Source organism: Poromitra crassiceps (genome assembly GCF_964638095.1).
Source record: "Poromitra crassiceps genome assembly, chromosome: 19".
NCBI classification, from domain to species: Eukaryota; Metazoa; Chordata; class Actinopteri; order Beryciformes; family Melamphaidae; genus Poromitra; species Poromitra crassiceps.
The window spans coordinates 17,656,444-17,672,020 of NC_139646.1; the positions used below are offsets into that span (position 1 = coordinate 17,656,444).

The 15,577-nt window shown below is 47.4% G+C and overlaps 1 protein-coding gene across 1 annotated transcript in view; it reads right to left on the reverse strand.

The window, feature by feature from the left end:
• Positions 1-11,999, reverse strand: part of LOC310794185 (sodium/potassium/calcium exchanger 3-like) — a gene marked incomplete at both ends in the record, with an annotated part of 62,797 nt that extends 50,798 nt beyond the window's left edge. The window contains 2 exons of the mRNA XM_083656118.1: positions 4,824-4,970; positions 11,804-11,999. Coding sequence (XP_083512244.1) covers positions 4,824-4,970; positions 11,804-11,999 — 343 coding nt within the window. The remainder of the gene's footprint in view (positions 1-4,823; positions 4,971-11,803) is intronic.
• Between the last annotated feature and the right edge of the window lie 3,578 nt (positions 12,000-15,577).

Here is a 15,577-nt window from a genome sequence, read left to right on the forward strand (position 1 = left end):
TAAAAGACATCGTAATGAACAACGCTTGTTTTCCATCATGAATGGAAGGTCAAGAGCAGGACGGAGGGGCCCTTTTTGTATTAGGTTGCAATGAACTACACACATCCAACCCCACCACCTACACACACACACACACGCGCACAGACGCACGTGCGCGCACGCACACACACACACACACATACACGCACGCACGCACACACACGCACACACACACGCGCACGCACGCGCGCACACACACGCGCGCGCGCGCGCACAGGCACGCACACATACAGTATGTGCACTCACCACCTGTGTCTCTCCTCTTTCCCTGACCAGTGAACAGTTTCTTTGGCATTTTCAGCCATTTGTAAGCCTCAGGCAGGCAGAGGCCAAGGAAATAATGAGTGGAAGGGACAAAGTCAGGCCAAGAGCCACTGGCTGTCACTACTGTCAACTGTTACGCTGCTGCCGGTGCCTTCTCTGCTGGAAGATGACAGAGCGATGGAGGAAGAGGGGCGGGGGACTAGTGTCTGAAGGAAATCAACACAAGCAGCGGGCTCCTCACGACAGGCCCTTTTCACGGGGGCCATTTTGTGTCGAAAAGGCAGGGTAAACACAGGTGCAAGCAAAACACTAATGAGGGTTTCCAACTTCCAATCGTGGAAGTTTGAAATGCTTATTAGTGTCTTGCTGGCACCTGTGTTTACCCTGCCTTTGTGACACAAAATGGCCCCTGTGAAAAGGGTCTATTCGAATGAGGGAGGGAGACGTCATGACGGGTATGATGATGCTTTATTTCATGTGTGGCTGCGAGGAGAAATTAGCTAAATGAGGAACTTCTCTCTCTCTATCGGTATTTCTCTCTCTCTCTCTCTCTCTCTCTCTCTATCTGTCTTTCTCTCTCTCTCTCTGTGTCTCTCTCTCTCTCTCTCTCTCTCTCTCTCTCTTCTTCCTGGCAGTAGCACAGCAGGCCTGTAGTTTCAGGGAGCAATCAGTGAGTGCCTCTGCAGCACCGCATGCTCCCCAAACGCAGAGCTCACGTTGGGATGCTTCCTCATCAACAGCCAGCCTCTGCTGCTCACAGTACAGCTCTCAAGCTATGTATGGAGGCTGGCTCACACACACACACACACACACACACACACACACGCGCGCGCGCGCGCACACGCACACGCACACGCACACACACACGCACACACACACACACACACGTGAGCAGGTATGAATGCACGTCCGTACCCGCAGCTTCAGGTCCGGAGACACCAACTGCTTGACGATCCCCAGGACCAAGCTCCGGACCTGGGGCGACAGGGCCTTCTCAGTTGCCGCACCCACCCTCTGGAACACTCTCCCCAGCCACATCCGTCAATCACAGTCCATAACTTCCTTCAAACAGGCCCTCAAGACCCACCTCTTCAACCTCGCCTTCTCCTCCTAACCTCACTCCACTCTACCTACTGTCCCCACATTTTCATGAATGTTTCCAAATTAAAGTATTTATTTCTGTGTTTTCTGTAAAGCGACTTTGAGTATTTAGAAAAGCGCTATATAAGATAAATGTATTATTATTATTATTATTATGTGCCTGCCTGCTCATACAAAATTGCGCCCCCTCCAGGGTCCAACATTAACACTAGCCAACCGCCAATGACGAGTAGATTTTGCGTTTGGCTAGTAAATCTGATCCCAGACGGCTGTCGGCCATGTGGCGAGTAGCCGACATGTCTGTACCAAACTAGTCATCTAATAAATGCTCACGCTCACTCACTCAGTATTACCACTGGTTTTAGCCTATTACTATAAATGTATTAGATGTAATGGTTGTCTTAGTGTCCCCCTCTCCTCCAGCCACTACTCCTTGATCACGTAGACGCACTAACCTTGCGAGGCAGCTGGATTTGCATGAGATCATGAGATCACAATCACACGGCAAATCCATGTTGCCACGCTCCAATCTATTGGTGTGAATCTGAACCACCAGTGGTTCTCACCAATCAGCATCCTATGAGGCAGCTACGGGCGGGGTTTAGGTGTGACGCCAGCGAGAGCGAGCCCCGTGATAGACGTGATGGACAGATGGTTCATCCAATCACCTGCCAGGTATTTTTTTGAAAGAGCCTGCACTTTGAAACGGTTTCCCGAGCGACTCGTTCCCAGATGGCTATGTGAAAGACAAACCATCTGGCAGCGTCAGGTAATAGACACGCAGCAACACGTCCAAATGCACCTGCTCTCACTCTATAGCACACACACACTAGCACACACACACACACACACACACACACACACACACACACACACACAAAACTTCTGTAGTCAGAAGTTTTGTAGTCTGAGACGTCATAGATGTTGGAGCTTACGGGGAAAAGTGAATGGGGTTTTAGAATGGGGATTAAAATAAGGTCTGTGGTTAACAAAAGTTTATGGGAGTGGTAATTTGTGTTCAGCAGGATAATCTTCATGAACGTGAATCACTTTTGAAGTGTTGTCTTTTGAAGTGTTTTCTGAAAATCACGTTAAAAAAATGCATTGACGTTTCAAAAGTCATAAAAGTGATTCACGTTTGTGAAGATTATCCTGCTGAACACAAATGACCACAGACCTTATTTTATGCGTTTAAGTGAAGCTCCAACATGCTACTTCTGGATTCATTCCTGCGGTGCTCTATTGTACTTGGCCAATTCCCCCTGCTGTCCCAGTCGTTGCTCCGCCCCCTCTGGGGAGAGTTGTAGACTAGCACATGCTTCCTCCGATAAATGTGCCGCTAGCATCCGCTTCTTTTCACCTGACAGAAAAGAGTTTCAACGGCAGGACGTAGCGCATGGGAGGATCACGCTATTCCCGCCAGTTCCCCTCCCGCCTAAACAGGCGCCCCGACCGACCAGAGGAGGCCGAGGCACTAGTGCAGCGACCAGGACACACACCATTAATCCGGCTTTCCACCCGCAGACACAACCAATTGTGCCTGTATGGATGCCGGAGGCAACACGGGGACTCGAACCGGCGACCCTCGTGTTGGTAGGCAGGGAATACCGCTGCACTACCCGGACGCCCACATCCACCACCTTGTTAAAGTACACAGCGTCTCTCAAAGGTCAGATCAAACATGATTCACTATACTCCCCACAAGGGCAGCTACATGCGTCTCACACTGGACGGGGACAAGAAGCTACGTGCGTCTCACACTGGGCGGGGACAAGCAGCTACGTGCGTCTCACACTGGGCGGGGACAAGAAGCAGAAATGACCGGAACAGGACAAGTCTTTTCTAAAATAGAGGTTATTTAGCAAAAACCTAGCAATCCTCCAGAGTAAGTGCTGTAAATGTAGCCGTGGCCGTGGAAGGAGAGGAGAGAAAGAGCAGCTATAACAGGCAAGAGAGGAGAATGAGTTGAACTTTGACCTCGCCTCCCTTTATAGATGACAGCAGCGACCTTGGGAGGGTGAGCGAGGAGATTGATGACGGCCATTTTGCTTAATGAGCTCACGAGAGAGCCGGCCCTCCCTCCATCAGGAGGCCAATCATCTCCTGCTCTAGGTAAGACGACAGACGTCAGTGTGATCTGCAGCAGACAGGCTCCCCCTCTACTCCCCCCCCCCCCCCTCCTCCACTATCTCCTGAGCCCCTCCCAGTCCCCTACACATCAATTAGAACAGGATTCAACATCACATTTCCTTCCATCTCTCTAAAAATAGCAAGAGTGCAGCGGAACATCAAAGATAGGCCAGACGAGGCTGGTGATGAGAGTCCAATCCATGCATGCGTAAGGATTGGTCCAATGAGAATCCGGCTGTGTGACACTGCTGGCCACGGCTTTAAATGAATGTGAATGGATTTTAAATTTCAGGGTTACCTAAATCAGTGGTTCTCAACGTGTGGTCCAGGGACTACCATGGGGACTTGAGAGTGTTCCACGGGGTCCCCAGCAAATTGATGAATTAAATCCCCAGAATCCTTCAGCAACACACCTCCAAAGCCATTATGGTCTTTACACTTCACCATTATTTCAGTTCAGTAGAGAATGTAAAAGAATGGCAATACAATACAGATAGTCATGGAATTCTGGACAAAATGATATCTAACATTAAATAATATTCTCAGATTTGGGTCAGAGATACAGATCTCATCAAATGGGAGGTCCGTGGCCCTAATGTGGACTAAATGAGGGGTCCTTGATGTGAAAGAAGTTGAGTCACTGACCTAAATGTCACCTGTTCCAGTCCCTCTGGCTGCTTTACAACCTCCTTGGGTGGTTTTAAATAGCAGATTTACATATTATACAAATCCTGCACAAGAAGCTAACAAAGTAAGTCCTTACAAAACGCCTTCAGCGTCCGCACACAATATCCTTGAGCACCTCAAACAGAAGTCGCTCGTTGATGATAAGATAAAAGGTCGCCATGGAAACAGGGATTTTTTCAGAGATGTGGACACCATGGGGGGGGGGGGGGATAGAGAGAAGGAAAGGGAGAGATAGAGGAAGAGCTAGAGAAGAAGGAGGAAGACAGGTAGACGGAGGGAGAGAGAAACCTGCAGGATCCTAAAAAATGTGATGGAGACCAAGTGGGGAAATCGCTGAGGCAGCCAGAACACTGCTGTAGCCTGTGCTCATGGGAAAACCATGTGACCCCTGTAATCTGGGTTACCCCCCCCCCCCCCCACACACACATTATGATGGGAAACGGGGGGACCAGGAAAAATGGGAAGACAGAGGATGTGGGGCGATCCTTTGTCTCTCCCTCTTTCTTTACTTCTTTTTCTGCCCATCTCTCTCTTTGTGGAAGGAGGAGAAGAACACTGGGGTCCTCTTTCTTTCAGCTCGTCTGGTCTGGTTTGGGTCTTACCTGGAGCCGTGCAGTTCTTAGGTCCCTCCTCCTCCTCCTCCTCCTCCACCTCCTCCAGACTGCTGCTGTTGTCCATCTCCTGCAGTAGCCTCCTCCCTCCCCAGCTCTCCTGGCCCAAGGCGCTGTGGCTGCTGGAGACGTCATAACCTAGAAGAGGAGGGAAGGGGGTCATTTTTAAAATAGCAATGAGAGTGCTTTTTCTTATCAAGTTTTTTTGGACCCACCCCCCCCCCCCCCCCTCCTTTTTTTCTCCCCAATTGTACTTGGCCAATTCCCCCTGCTGATCCGGTCGTTGCTCCTCCCCTTCCGCCGATCTGGGGAGAGTTGTAGACTAGCACATGCTTCCTCCGATACATGTGCAGTTTGGCTGCCGCTTCTTTCCATCTGACAGCAAGGAGTTTCACCGGCAGGATGTACAGTAGCACATGGGAGGGTCACGCTATTCCCCCCAGTTCCCCTCCCCCCTGAACAACCAGAGGAGGCGCTAGCGCAGCGACCAGGAGCCATACCCATAATACGGCTTCCCACCTGCAGACATGGCCAATTGTGCCTGTATGGACATCATCAGACTAGGCTGAAGGTAACACGGGGGCCCGAACCTGTGACCCTCGTGTTGGTAGGGCAGGGAATCTACCGCTGCACTACCCAGATGCCCGCAATGAGAGAGTTGTGAATGTGTGAATGGGGTACTTTAATAGACATTTTGTTGACTAGTTACTACAGCTTAATCATATAGAAGCTCTCAAGTCTGGACTTGTGTTTTCCTGCCTTTGATAGAGGTGTGCAAAATCACTTCTTAACTACATGAGTGATGAATGCCAACATCAGGTTACATCATATCAATCTCTTTGGATGAACTTGTCAAGGAATGGCAAAGATGAGCACTGATGTTTAGCACATTTGCCAAAAGTCATAGCTTTGCATTGACCTTTATGTGATTTGGATTGTATTATTAGTATGCTCTAGCCTGGTAAACCAGCCGGTCACGTGAACTCTACATAGGAGGCTATTCGCTGTCTGAACTGTTGAATTGAATAGTAGCCTACTTCATGCCCCCTTTTTGTTTTAATTTACATGGTTTCGTGTCCTTTTAAATGTACTATGTTTTAAGACATCCCTATTTTTTACTGTTTCATGTCTGTATGTTTTTAAATTACTTTTTTTATGCTGCACATGAATTGCCCCAAGGGGGATAAATAAAGATTCTCTACTCAAAAAAAAAAAAAAAAACTCTCACATTTCATTTGGTTCTTCTGCGGGACCGTCTGACGACGAGCCAATCAGCGACCCGCTTCATAGTTGACATCGTAACCGGCCAATCAGAACGTCGCTAGCAAAACAGTAATGGTCGCCTCCTTGTCTGGCCACCTCGAGGAGTACTGTAATGTTGTCAATGTTTGTCTAGTTTAAACAGCCATAAAGTGCAGTTATTGCAGAAATAGACTCAATAACAATTAAACAAGTACAGGAGTATGCAACAGCACAGTTTCGGGGCGGAAAATATGTTTTTGCCGTTCTCCCGAGTGGATTTGGGTTTGACTGGATCCAACGCTGATTGGCTGAAGGAGTTGTCTGTCAAGGCAAGTACACCCGCCCAACTTCCGCCCACTGCAAAGACTGTTGTGAAAGCTTCAGGCCAGACGGGAACGAAGAACGACATGAAATATGAGTTCACGTGACCGGCTGGTTTTCCAGGCTAAGCATGCTCCTTGTTCTACATTGTTTCTCTGCAACTTTCATGTACATATTCTTCTTGCCTTCCTGGTCAGATCTCACTCACAAAAAGCAATATTCTTAATCAAAAGATGAAGGGACTAGTGGGTTAAATAAAATACTGTAACTTCAACTCTTGCACACTACACATTGTATTTTTGCTATAAATCCTACCTTTTACATGGCTACTACTGTACATCCATGTAGTCTTTGAATATAAGTTACACATTGGCACCTGTGGAATGTTGCCGGTAGCAAGGTGTGTGCCAAACCATTTGTTTTCATTCTGAGGGCCGAGGCTGGCTTCTTATGTCACATTCAAATGTAATCCTTCCTGCAGCAGTAGGGTAGAGGTCACCATCATGTATTGTATGTATGTCAGCTACTGTATACTGTAAGCACTAGGGGTGTCACGATACACTCAGTTCACGATACGATACGTATCACGATACTGGGTTCACGATAACGATACGATACGATACGATTTTAACAATATTTTTTTAAACTTGAATAATGACAATATATGACTGGAAAAGTAGTATTTTATTTGAAATGCACAAATACAAAACATGCTGTTGTGGGAAATTGTTATTACAATAACAACTAGAAAAAACATGAGATTGGAGATAAGGCTTATCTTGAAATAGAATGAGTTACACCGTCACTTAGATTTACTTTGAACTAAAAGGTTTCTCAGCAGTATAAATTCTCATTATGCATCTTCAGTTTTTCTTCAAACTCAAACAACAAGACTTTTCTTAGTCTATTTTTTATGCATCTTCAGTTTTTCCTGTCAAGTAAACAGTTTTGCCAGAAACTCAATTGAATGGTTTCTCTCCTGTATAACTTCTCATGTGTCTCTTCAGAGACTTGTTCAACTGAACTACTTTCCACACATTGAACTTCAACAAACAAAGACGTTTCTTTGTCTATTTTTGAAAAAAAAAAAAAAAAAAAAAAAAAAAAATTCACGATATGAGATTTCATCTCAACGATACATATCGTGACGTTTTACTATCGCGAAATTTTGTGGGACGATATATTGTGACACCCCTAGTAAGCACCCCCCCATCGTACATCGATGAGAAGGACTTTCCAGAGAAGACCTCTTGGGGGGTGGAGCAACAGTGCGACGGCAGTGCCGCCCTCCTGCTGTGGCTGCATCTCCATATTTTCAAGCAAGCAGCAACACTGACTTCATTTCATACTTCAGAGAGCTCAGCGGGAGTACTCTTAACCCTTTCCACTCTGCCAAAGACAAGGTTGGCCCAAGAGAGGCCTTCAAACAGAATGAAAAAGGCCCAGGTATTCAGTGGTCCTCAGGGCACGGCTGAACTTCTCACCTGGCCTCACCTTCCCTACATCACACCACACACAGCAGCTGCAGGCTTCTTCTCACCTGGCCTTACCTTCACCACACCACACCACACACAGCAGCTACAGGCTTCTTCTCACCTGGCCTTACCTTCACCACACCACACACCTGCACACCACACCACCACACACAGCAGCTACAGGCTTCTCACCTGGCCTTACCTTCACCACACCACACCTGCACACCATACCACACATAGCAGCTACAGGCTTCTTCTCACCTGGTCTCACCTTCACCACACCACACACAACAGCTACAGGCTTCTCACCTGGCCTCACCTTCACCACACCACACACAACAGCTACAGGCTTCTCACCTGGCCTCACCTTCACCACACCACACCACACACAGCAGCTACAGGCTTCTTTTCACCTGGTCTCACCTTCACCACACCACACACAACAGCTACAGGCTTCTTCTCACCTGGCCTCACCTTCACCACACAACAGCTACAGGCTTCATCTCACCTGGTCTCACCTTCACCACACCACACCTGCACACCACACCACACCACACACAACAGCTACAGGCTTCTTCTCACCTGGCCTCACCTTCACCACACCACACACAACAGCTACAGGCTTCTTCTCACCTGGTCTCACCTTCACCACACCACACACAACAGCTACAGGCTTCTTCTCACCTGGTCTCACCTTCACCACACCACACAACAGGTGTGGTGTGGTGAAGGTGAGGCCAGGTGAGAAGAAGCCTGTAGCTGCTGTGTGTCATGTGATGTAGTGAAGGTGAGGCCAGGTGAGAAGCCTGTAGCTGCTGTGTGTGGTGTGATCTAAAGACTGTAGAGACCCTTTACGTGACAGGAGTCAAAATCATGCTCGGAGTAAGGACTACCACACCAAACCTGACCTGCCTTCTAGAAGCAGGGCTTCCGTCAGTGCAAGCCCTGATAAGAGACAAACAGGCCAAATTCCTGCATAAGATGAGTACACGGCAGGGAGTGGCCGGTGACCCCCTAGGATTTGCACTGGAATTTACCAAACAGGAGAACCCTGTCATGAACTCACACCTGGAGCAGGTCATGAATGTACTAGACCACATCAGAACTGATAGAGAGGAGCAGATGGAAAGAGTGCGGTCAAATGAAGGATCCAAGTTCAGGACTTACTGTAAACTTAACCTTGTGGTGTGATGTATGGAAGGTGAGGCCAGGTGAGAAGTCTGTAGCTGCTGTGTGTTGTGTGGTGTGGTGAAGGTGAGTGAGGCCAGGTGAGAAGAAGCCTTAACAGCTACAGGCTTCTTCTCACCTGGCCTCACCTTCACTACATCACACGACACACAGCAGCTACAGGCTTCTTCTCACCTGGCCTCACACCTTCACTACATCACACGACACACAGCAGCTACAGGCTTCTTCTCACCTGGCCTCACCTTCACTACATCACACGACACACAGCAGCTACAGGCTTCTTCTCACCTGGCCTCACCTTCACTACATCACACAACACACAGCAGCTACAGGCTTCTTCTCACCTGGCCTCACCTTCACTACATCACACGACACACAGCAGCTACAGGCTTCTTCTCACCTGGCCTCACCTTCACTACATCACACAACACACAGCAGCTACAGGCTTCTCACCTGGCCTCACCTTCACTACATCACACACAACAGCTACAGGCTTCTTCTCACCTGGCCTCACCTTCACCACACCACACCACACATAGCAGACAGGCTTCACATGCCAGCACCCTACCTCCCCCCCCCTCTCTCTCTATCTTGCACACACAGAAAGAACAGGAGTATGAGAATGATTCATGTGGCCCATGCGAGGAGGCGTTGAGTGCTCCGCTTCCAGGCTCCACTACATCCAGCTCAATTTAACAGAACTTCATTAAGTGCCATCGTAAATAATCAACTTTAATTGATATTCCGGCAAGCTGATTAAGAGTTAACAAGAACACAATGGGGACAAGGGAAATGCATTAAGCGGGCCCGGTGTCGCTTCTTGTCCGTCTCTCTCTTGTGAGCAGCACCCGCGCAGAGTGCAGCGCTGTTGCGTTCCCTCGTAACCAGGATACGCAGTGCACGGGGAGGAAAGCAGGGGGGGAAATAAGAGTCTCACTGATGATGCACAAATCATGAGTTTATGAATATTCATGGGGGACCTTCTGCCCATGGAAAGTGATAAATATGATATCTCACTATAGCCGACGCTGACTCAGTAATCAAGTAGAGTGTTGGGGGGGGGGACATAGAGAAAGCTACATAAAGAGTAAGAGGGAGTCATACAAGTGGAACAGATGTTTACAGTTCAGTACTGCGTTAGTTATTTCATATGGAATATTGAGTTGCATATACAGTAGATGCTTTGGCAATGCTGTCCATTCAGCAGTGCATGTGCCAGTAAAGCATATTGACTTAAATTAAGCTTGAGAGAGAGAGAGAGAGAGAGAGAGAGAGAGAGAGAGAGTGAGAGAGAGTGAGAGAGAGACATTGTGTAAGCGTTTGCAGTAACCTGGAGAGGTGCAGGCCTATACCCTGGGGCTCTTTGTCCTGATTTCACGGCTCTGACTGCAGCTGAAACACCTGAGCATACAGGAGCCTCTGCTCTGCGTACGTCCCTCTGCCAAGAATAGGTTCCCATAGTTAAAGCTCAGATGACTTCCCATTATAGCCCAGTAGTGTACTGTACCTGCAGCACTTAGTATATGACGCTGTGCTGTCCGTGATGCACTGAAGCCTATATGATCCTTTACCACGGCTGCTGTGCTGCAGTGGAGCGAGCACACACAACATCTCTCATGCCTTACCTGTTAAACACACAACTTGATAAAACCTCTGGCTCTGACACAGAGGTACTGTAGCCTATATATACTGCTGTGCTTTTGATAAGAAGCTGACACATATTACATATATTTAGCCAACATTTATGACAAATTACCCTTCAATTGACCAGAAGCACAAACTCTGAACTTCATGCTCAGGAATGAACAGAATTCATGACGATAGCAAGGCCTTTATGAAAAAAGGTCTGGTAATCCGATAATGCATTTTAGAAGAATATGCTACTATAGAAACCTCACAGCAACTTTAAATCCCTAAGGTATAGGCTATTGGGGGTAAGCAAACAGACAGTAAGTCTCTATAAGAATACTGTCTATATTATAAAATAGGCATCTTGCGTGGTACGCGCGCTCGATTCCTGCGCGGGCTCGCTAGCTCCCGCCCTATTGGCGCGTGCAATGTCTCCCTCTCTCTCCCTCTCTCTCTCTCTCTCTCTCAGTCTCCCTCTCGTGTGTGTGTGTGTGTGTGTGTGTCACTGATGACAGCCTCAGTGATGTCACAATGATGTCACAATGTCTGTATGACATCACTGATGTCATCAGTGACATCATCACTGAACTCCTCAGCCTTAGGGCAATCAGCCTTAGGGCAATTAATCTACGCAATTAGAAAAATCCGGCTCCATCAGCAGGTCACCTGCACAGGTGCGCTTTACACTTCCTGAAGATTTCAGACCGATCGCACATAAAACAGCATAGCTGTGGCTGGACAAAATTGTTTAAACAGAGTCCACATTGCCAAATTTAGATAGATAGATAGATAGATAGATAGATAGATAGATAGATAGATAGATAGATAGATAGATAGATAGATAGATAGATAGATAATATACAGTACAATTAGGTCATTAATACACACACTAAGTTCTTTGATGAACATTACAAGAATTAAAGTAAAAAAAAAAATAGTGCAGATTAATATTTGGCAACAAAAAGGGAGCAAATAAAACGTGTTAACACGATAAATCTCCCATGGCAAAGGACGCATGTTAAAACAACGACCAGCTACTGCTGGGAATGCTGCTGCTGACCTTCTCCGGCATCCCACTGCTCCCAGTAGGAGGCTTACAAACGGCTCAATCCTCACCTGAATTTTCCGCTAAGTAGGAAAACCCCTTGACGACCAGCAGCAAGCCGCCGAACAAGCAGATCTGGATTAACACCAACTCCTTTCGCTTTTTCCGCCTCGCTTTGATCTTCTTCTGGTTCGGCATCACTTGCAGCGGCCGATTCCGGAGTCGGATACCCGGTAGAGACATCCCCTCTACCGCTACCACATCCATGCAGGAACCCCCGAAGTCGAAATGAGCGACCTCTATTTCCCAGGGAATTGACTTAATTTCCAGGGGTGAAAAGTAAAGGGGACGGGAGGGGCGGGGGTGTAGGGTGAAAAAGAAAGAAGGAAGAACAAAAGTTACAAATCGCTAGCGCCGAGTGACGAGCCAAACTCCTTCTCGCTTCAAGTGGCAGGACGGGCAGCTTATGACATGTTCAAATTGTTTTTTATATAGTGTTAAGGTAGAGGACGGCAGTGCAGGAGCGCTCCATGGATGCGTCAGTCCGGTGTCAGAGAGACGGAGAGAGAGAGAGAGAGAGAGAGAGAGAGAGAGAGAGAGAGAGAGAGAGACAGAGAGAGAGAGAGACAGAGAGAGAGAGAGAGAGAGGGGGGGGGGGGGTGCGCGCATACACGACAGAGGTGGTGCAGATGTTTGCGTTTTGTTTTTTTTACCAAATTGTGTTTGTCATATAGCCTACTGTTCATTTAACATTTGTGCCAATTAAGTGTTGGAATTAATTGTATTGCACTGACGGTGGGGGGGGGGGGGATCAAAATCGCAAGCTGTTTGTTGGGTTGATGTGTGAAATGCCTTCCACTGCCCTCTTCTGGGAACAGGCTTTTCGTGATAGACAGCATGTATTTGCAGCTGATGATAGAGTGCTGCTGAATCATAAAAAGTTGTATGCCTCTTTGTAAAACCTAAATTGCCTTGTTGACTGTAACCTACCCAATCTGTTTTTTGGACCCATGTATAATAGACATTATATAGCCTGCAGTGAGCACTAGTCAACTAAAGCTAGGAGTATGACTTTAGGCTCGACTGTTATATGCCATATACTACTAGGTGAGTCACATTTGACTGTCATTCCTCTCAAATAAAATAAAATATAGATTTATATGGATGTCTTTGTTGTTTCTTTTCAGGAATTTAGTCTGAAATAAGAGTCGACAGGTTTATGTTGGTTGTCTTTCCCCCAAACCACTCATTATGCCCAGGACAGATTAGATTAGTTTTCTTTGATCGCACAATAGATGTTATACGGCCTACTACAGGATATGGTTTGATTTCACCAGTGTAGGCCCCTGTCTGCTTGAGCATGTTGCCTACAGTACCAACGCTATGGTACTAACACTCACTGCATAGCTGCATCAGCAAAACAAAGACCACAAATTCCATTGTAGCCTATAATGTCTACCATCTCTGATGTTTTATGTGCAGTGATTCAAGTGAAACAGAACTTTATGATAATGGATAATACTTTATCCTGGCGAAGTGGGTTACTTGATTGTCAGGGCTGAGGTTTCATATAAATAGCACTGGAAACTTTCCAGCAAGAATGGAAAAAGTGGTCAGAGCTCTAGGCAACATGGTTTCATTGTGCTTTTTAACCCTTTGAGGCATGGACCCAAGAGAGCAAAAAAAATGCAAAAGAAAATAGGGGAAAACACGAGAGATGAGTGTGAGGAGCCGACTGCCATATTTTGAGTTAGAATAATCCCATTTAACATTTGTATGTAGCCACAGAAAAGCCCCCCCCCCCCCTACCCCTAAATAAAACACAGACACACACACAGACATATGGCAACCAAAGTCGGGGGACGATCCAGACGTGACCGGAGGCCTAAAAGCTGCCTTGAAAAAAGTGGCCTGACTAACATGCAGAGGAAGCTTGGACTGGGCATGGAGTTACTAAACAAGATGAATTCCCAACCTCTCTGAGGCACACAAAAGAAACGAAAAGGCAAGGGGGAGGCGGGCAGGGGAAGAGGAAGGCGGGGAGGAGGAGGGGGCAACAAATTAAATCCAGTTAAATTGTTTTTCCATAGCCAGTGGGCTTGGCAAGGCACTCGCACACATACACACACAAGATGTGAGATAAGTTGCGGAGAAGACAAAGCAGAAACAGCGTGGCTTCAGATGTAACAGAATGCCTGGAATTTAACCCACTTTTCCCATGTCCAATTGACACCGCGCCCAATCCCACTCCCTTGGCCCGCAGCGCAGGATAACCAGCTCACGACGAGCAGATAGGCCAGGGGATGCTCTCTCACACACACACACTCCAGTCCACGCCCAGCCACGTTGCTCTGAAACAGACAGGTGATTCCACAGACAGGCCAAACTCCATTCAGTCATTCCAAGTTCCCTCTTTTCACCCCCTATTAAGCGCTGTGACCAATCTCAAACACCTGCAACCTTCTCCGAGGCTGTTGGTGCATCAGTGATCCAGTCGTGTCCCGCACACTACTTTTCTCTGAGACAACTTCAGTCCAACGCCTTTCCTATGGGAATATGGCAATAGGATGGCAATGGGATCACAAGGCAGGCATTGCAGAGGAGGGCTGCTGTTGTTCTAGCTCAATTTGGAGCGGTGCTAGGCTAGCTCGCTAGCAGACGTATTTGGGTCATGTCTTCCCTCTACAAGATCTCCCGAGTCCGGGGTACAGCAGCGACACCGTTTCTCCCCCTCCTGCTGCACTCAACCACAACATGGATAAACCTCTGCTCAGCACCATTGGAGAGCGGGATGGAGGGAGAAAGAGAGAGAGAGAGAGAGGGGGGGTATATATACGGTATGGTTGGCCAGGAATAGCTTGCTGAACTAAAACAGGGCTAAAGAGCTAAAGTAGGTACGGTATAGATGGCCCAGGTCATGTTGCTGAAAGGAGAAATAAGGACAGAGGCACATCCCTGCTTTCCCGACAAAAAACAACCAGAATGAAACAGTAAAAACACAAACACACGTTTCACTTTTTTCTTCTTCTGACATTTTTATAAAATGACAACATAAATTTACATGTGAATTGACAGTATCATGAAAAGAATAAATAATGTTTGGCCAGAGATACAGTACAGGGAGTGCCCAAACACACCGGGGCCAATGTCCCCCGTGTGTCGAAGCGCCACTGCCCCCTCTCTACCGCAGTGAGTCGCCACAGAGGTCAAGAACAGATGACTGAGCCCAAGTCATTCCTAGTCACTAAGCCCAAACGACTCCATTCTAGACATCACATAAAGTACGTAAGCTGAAGCTGGCGGTATGGCACATCCCTCTCTGCAGTCAGAACCAGCTGAAGCTGGCGGTATGGCACATCCCTCCCTGCAGTCAGAACCAGTTTCCTCTAAGTGGCTCTGCTAGGACGATAAAAGCAAAGACTAATTCCCAAGAGAAGGTATCCTACAGACCCTTTTAGAATTTAAAACATGCAGCCTATTCACACAGGTACCCTACGATGAGCTTTTCAATTAGAGCAGCCCAATAGACACATTTAGTCACGGCCAATCATGGTGTCATCAATAAGGCTATGCTGACATGTTATTGCTATTCTGATGTTCCTGTGCTAACGATCAGGGACTATTCTGATGTCCCTGTGCTAACGATCAGGGACTATTCTGATGTTCCTGTGCTAACGGTCAGGGACTATTCTGATGTTCCTGTGCTAACGGTCAGGGACTATTCTGATGTTATTATGATGTTCCTGTGCTAAAGGATCAGGGAGTATTCTGATGTTCCTGTGCTAACGGTCAGGGACTATTCTGATGTTCCTGTGAACAGTCAGGGACTATTCCGATGTTCCTGT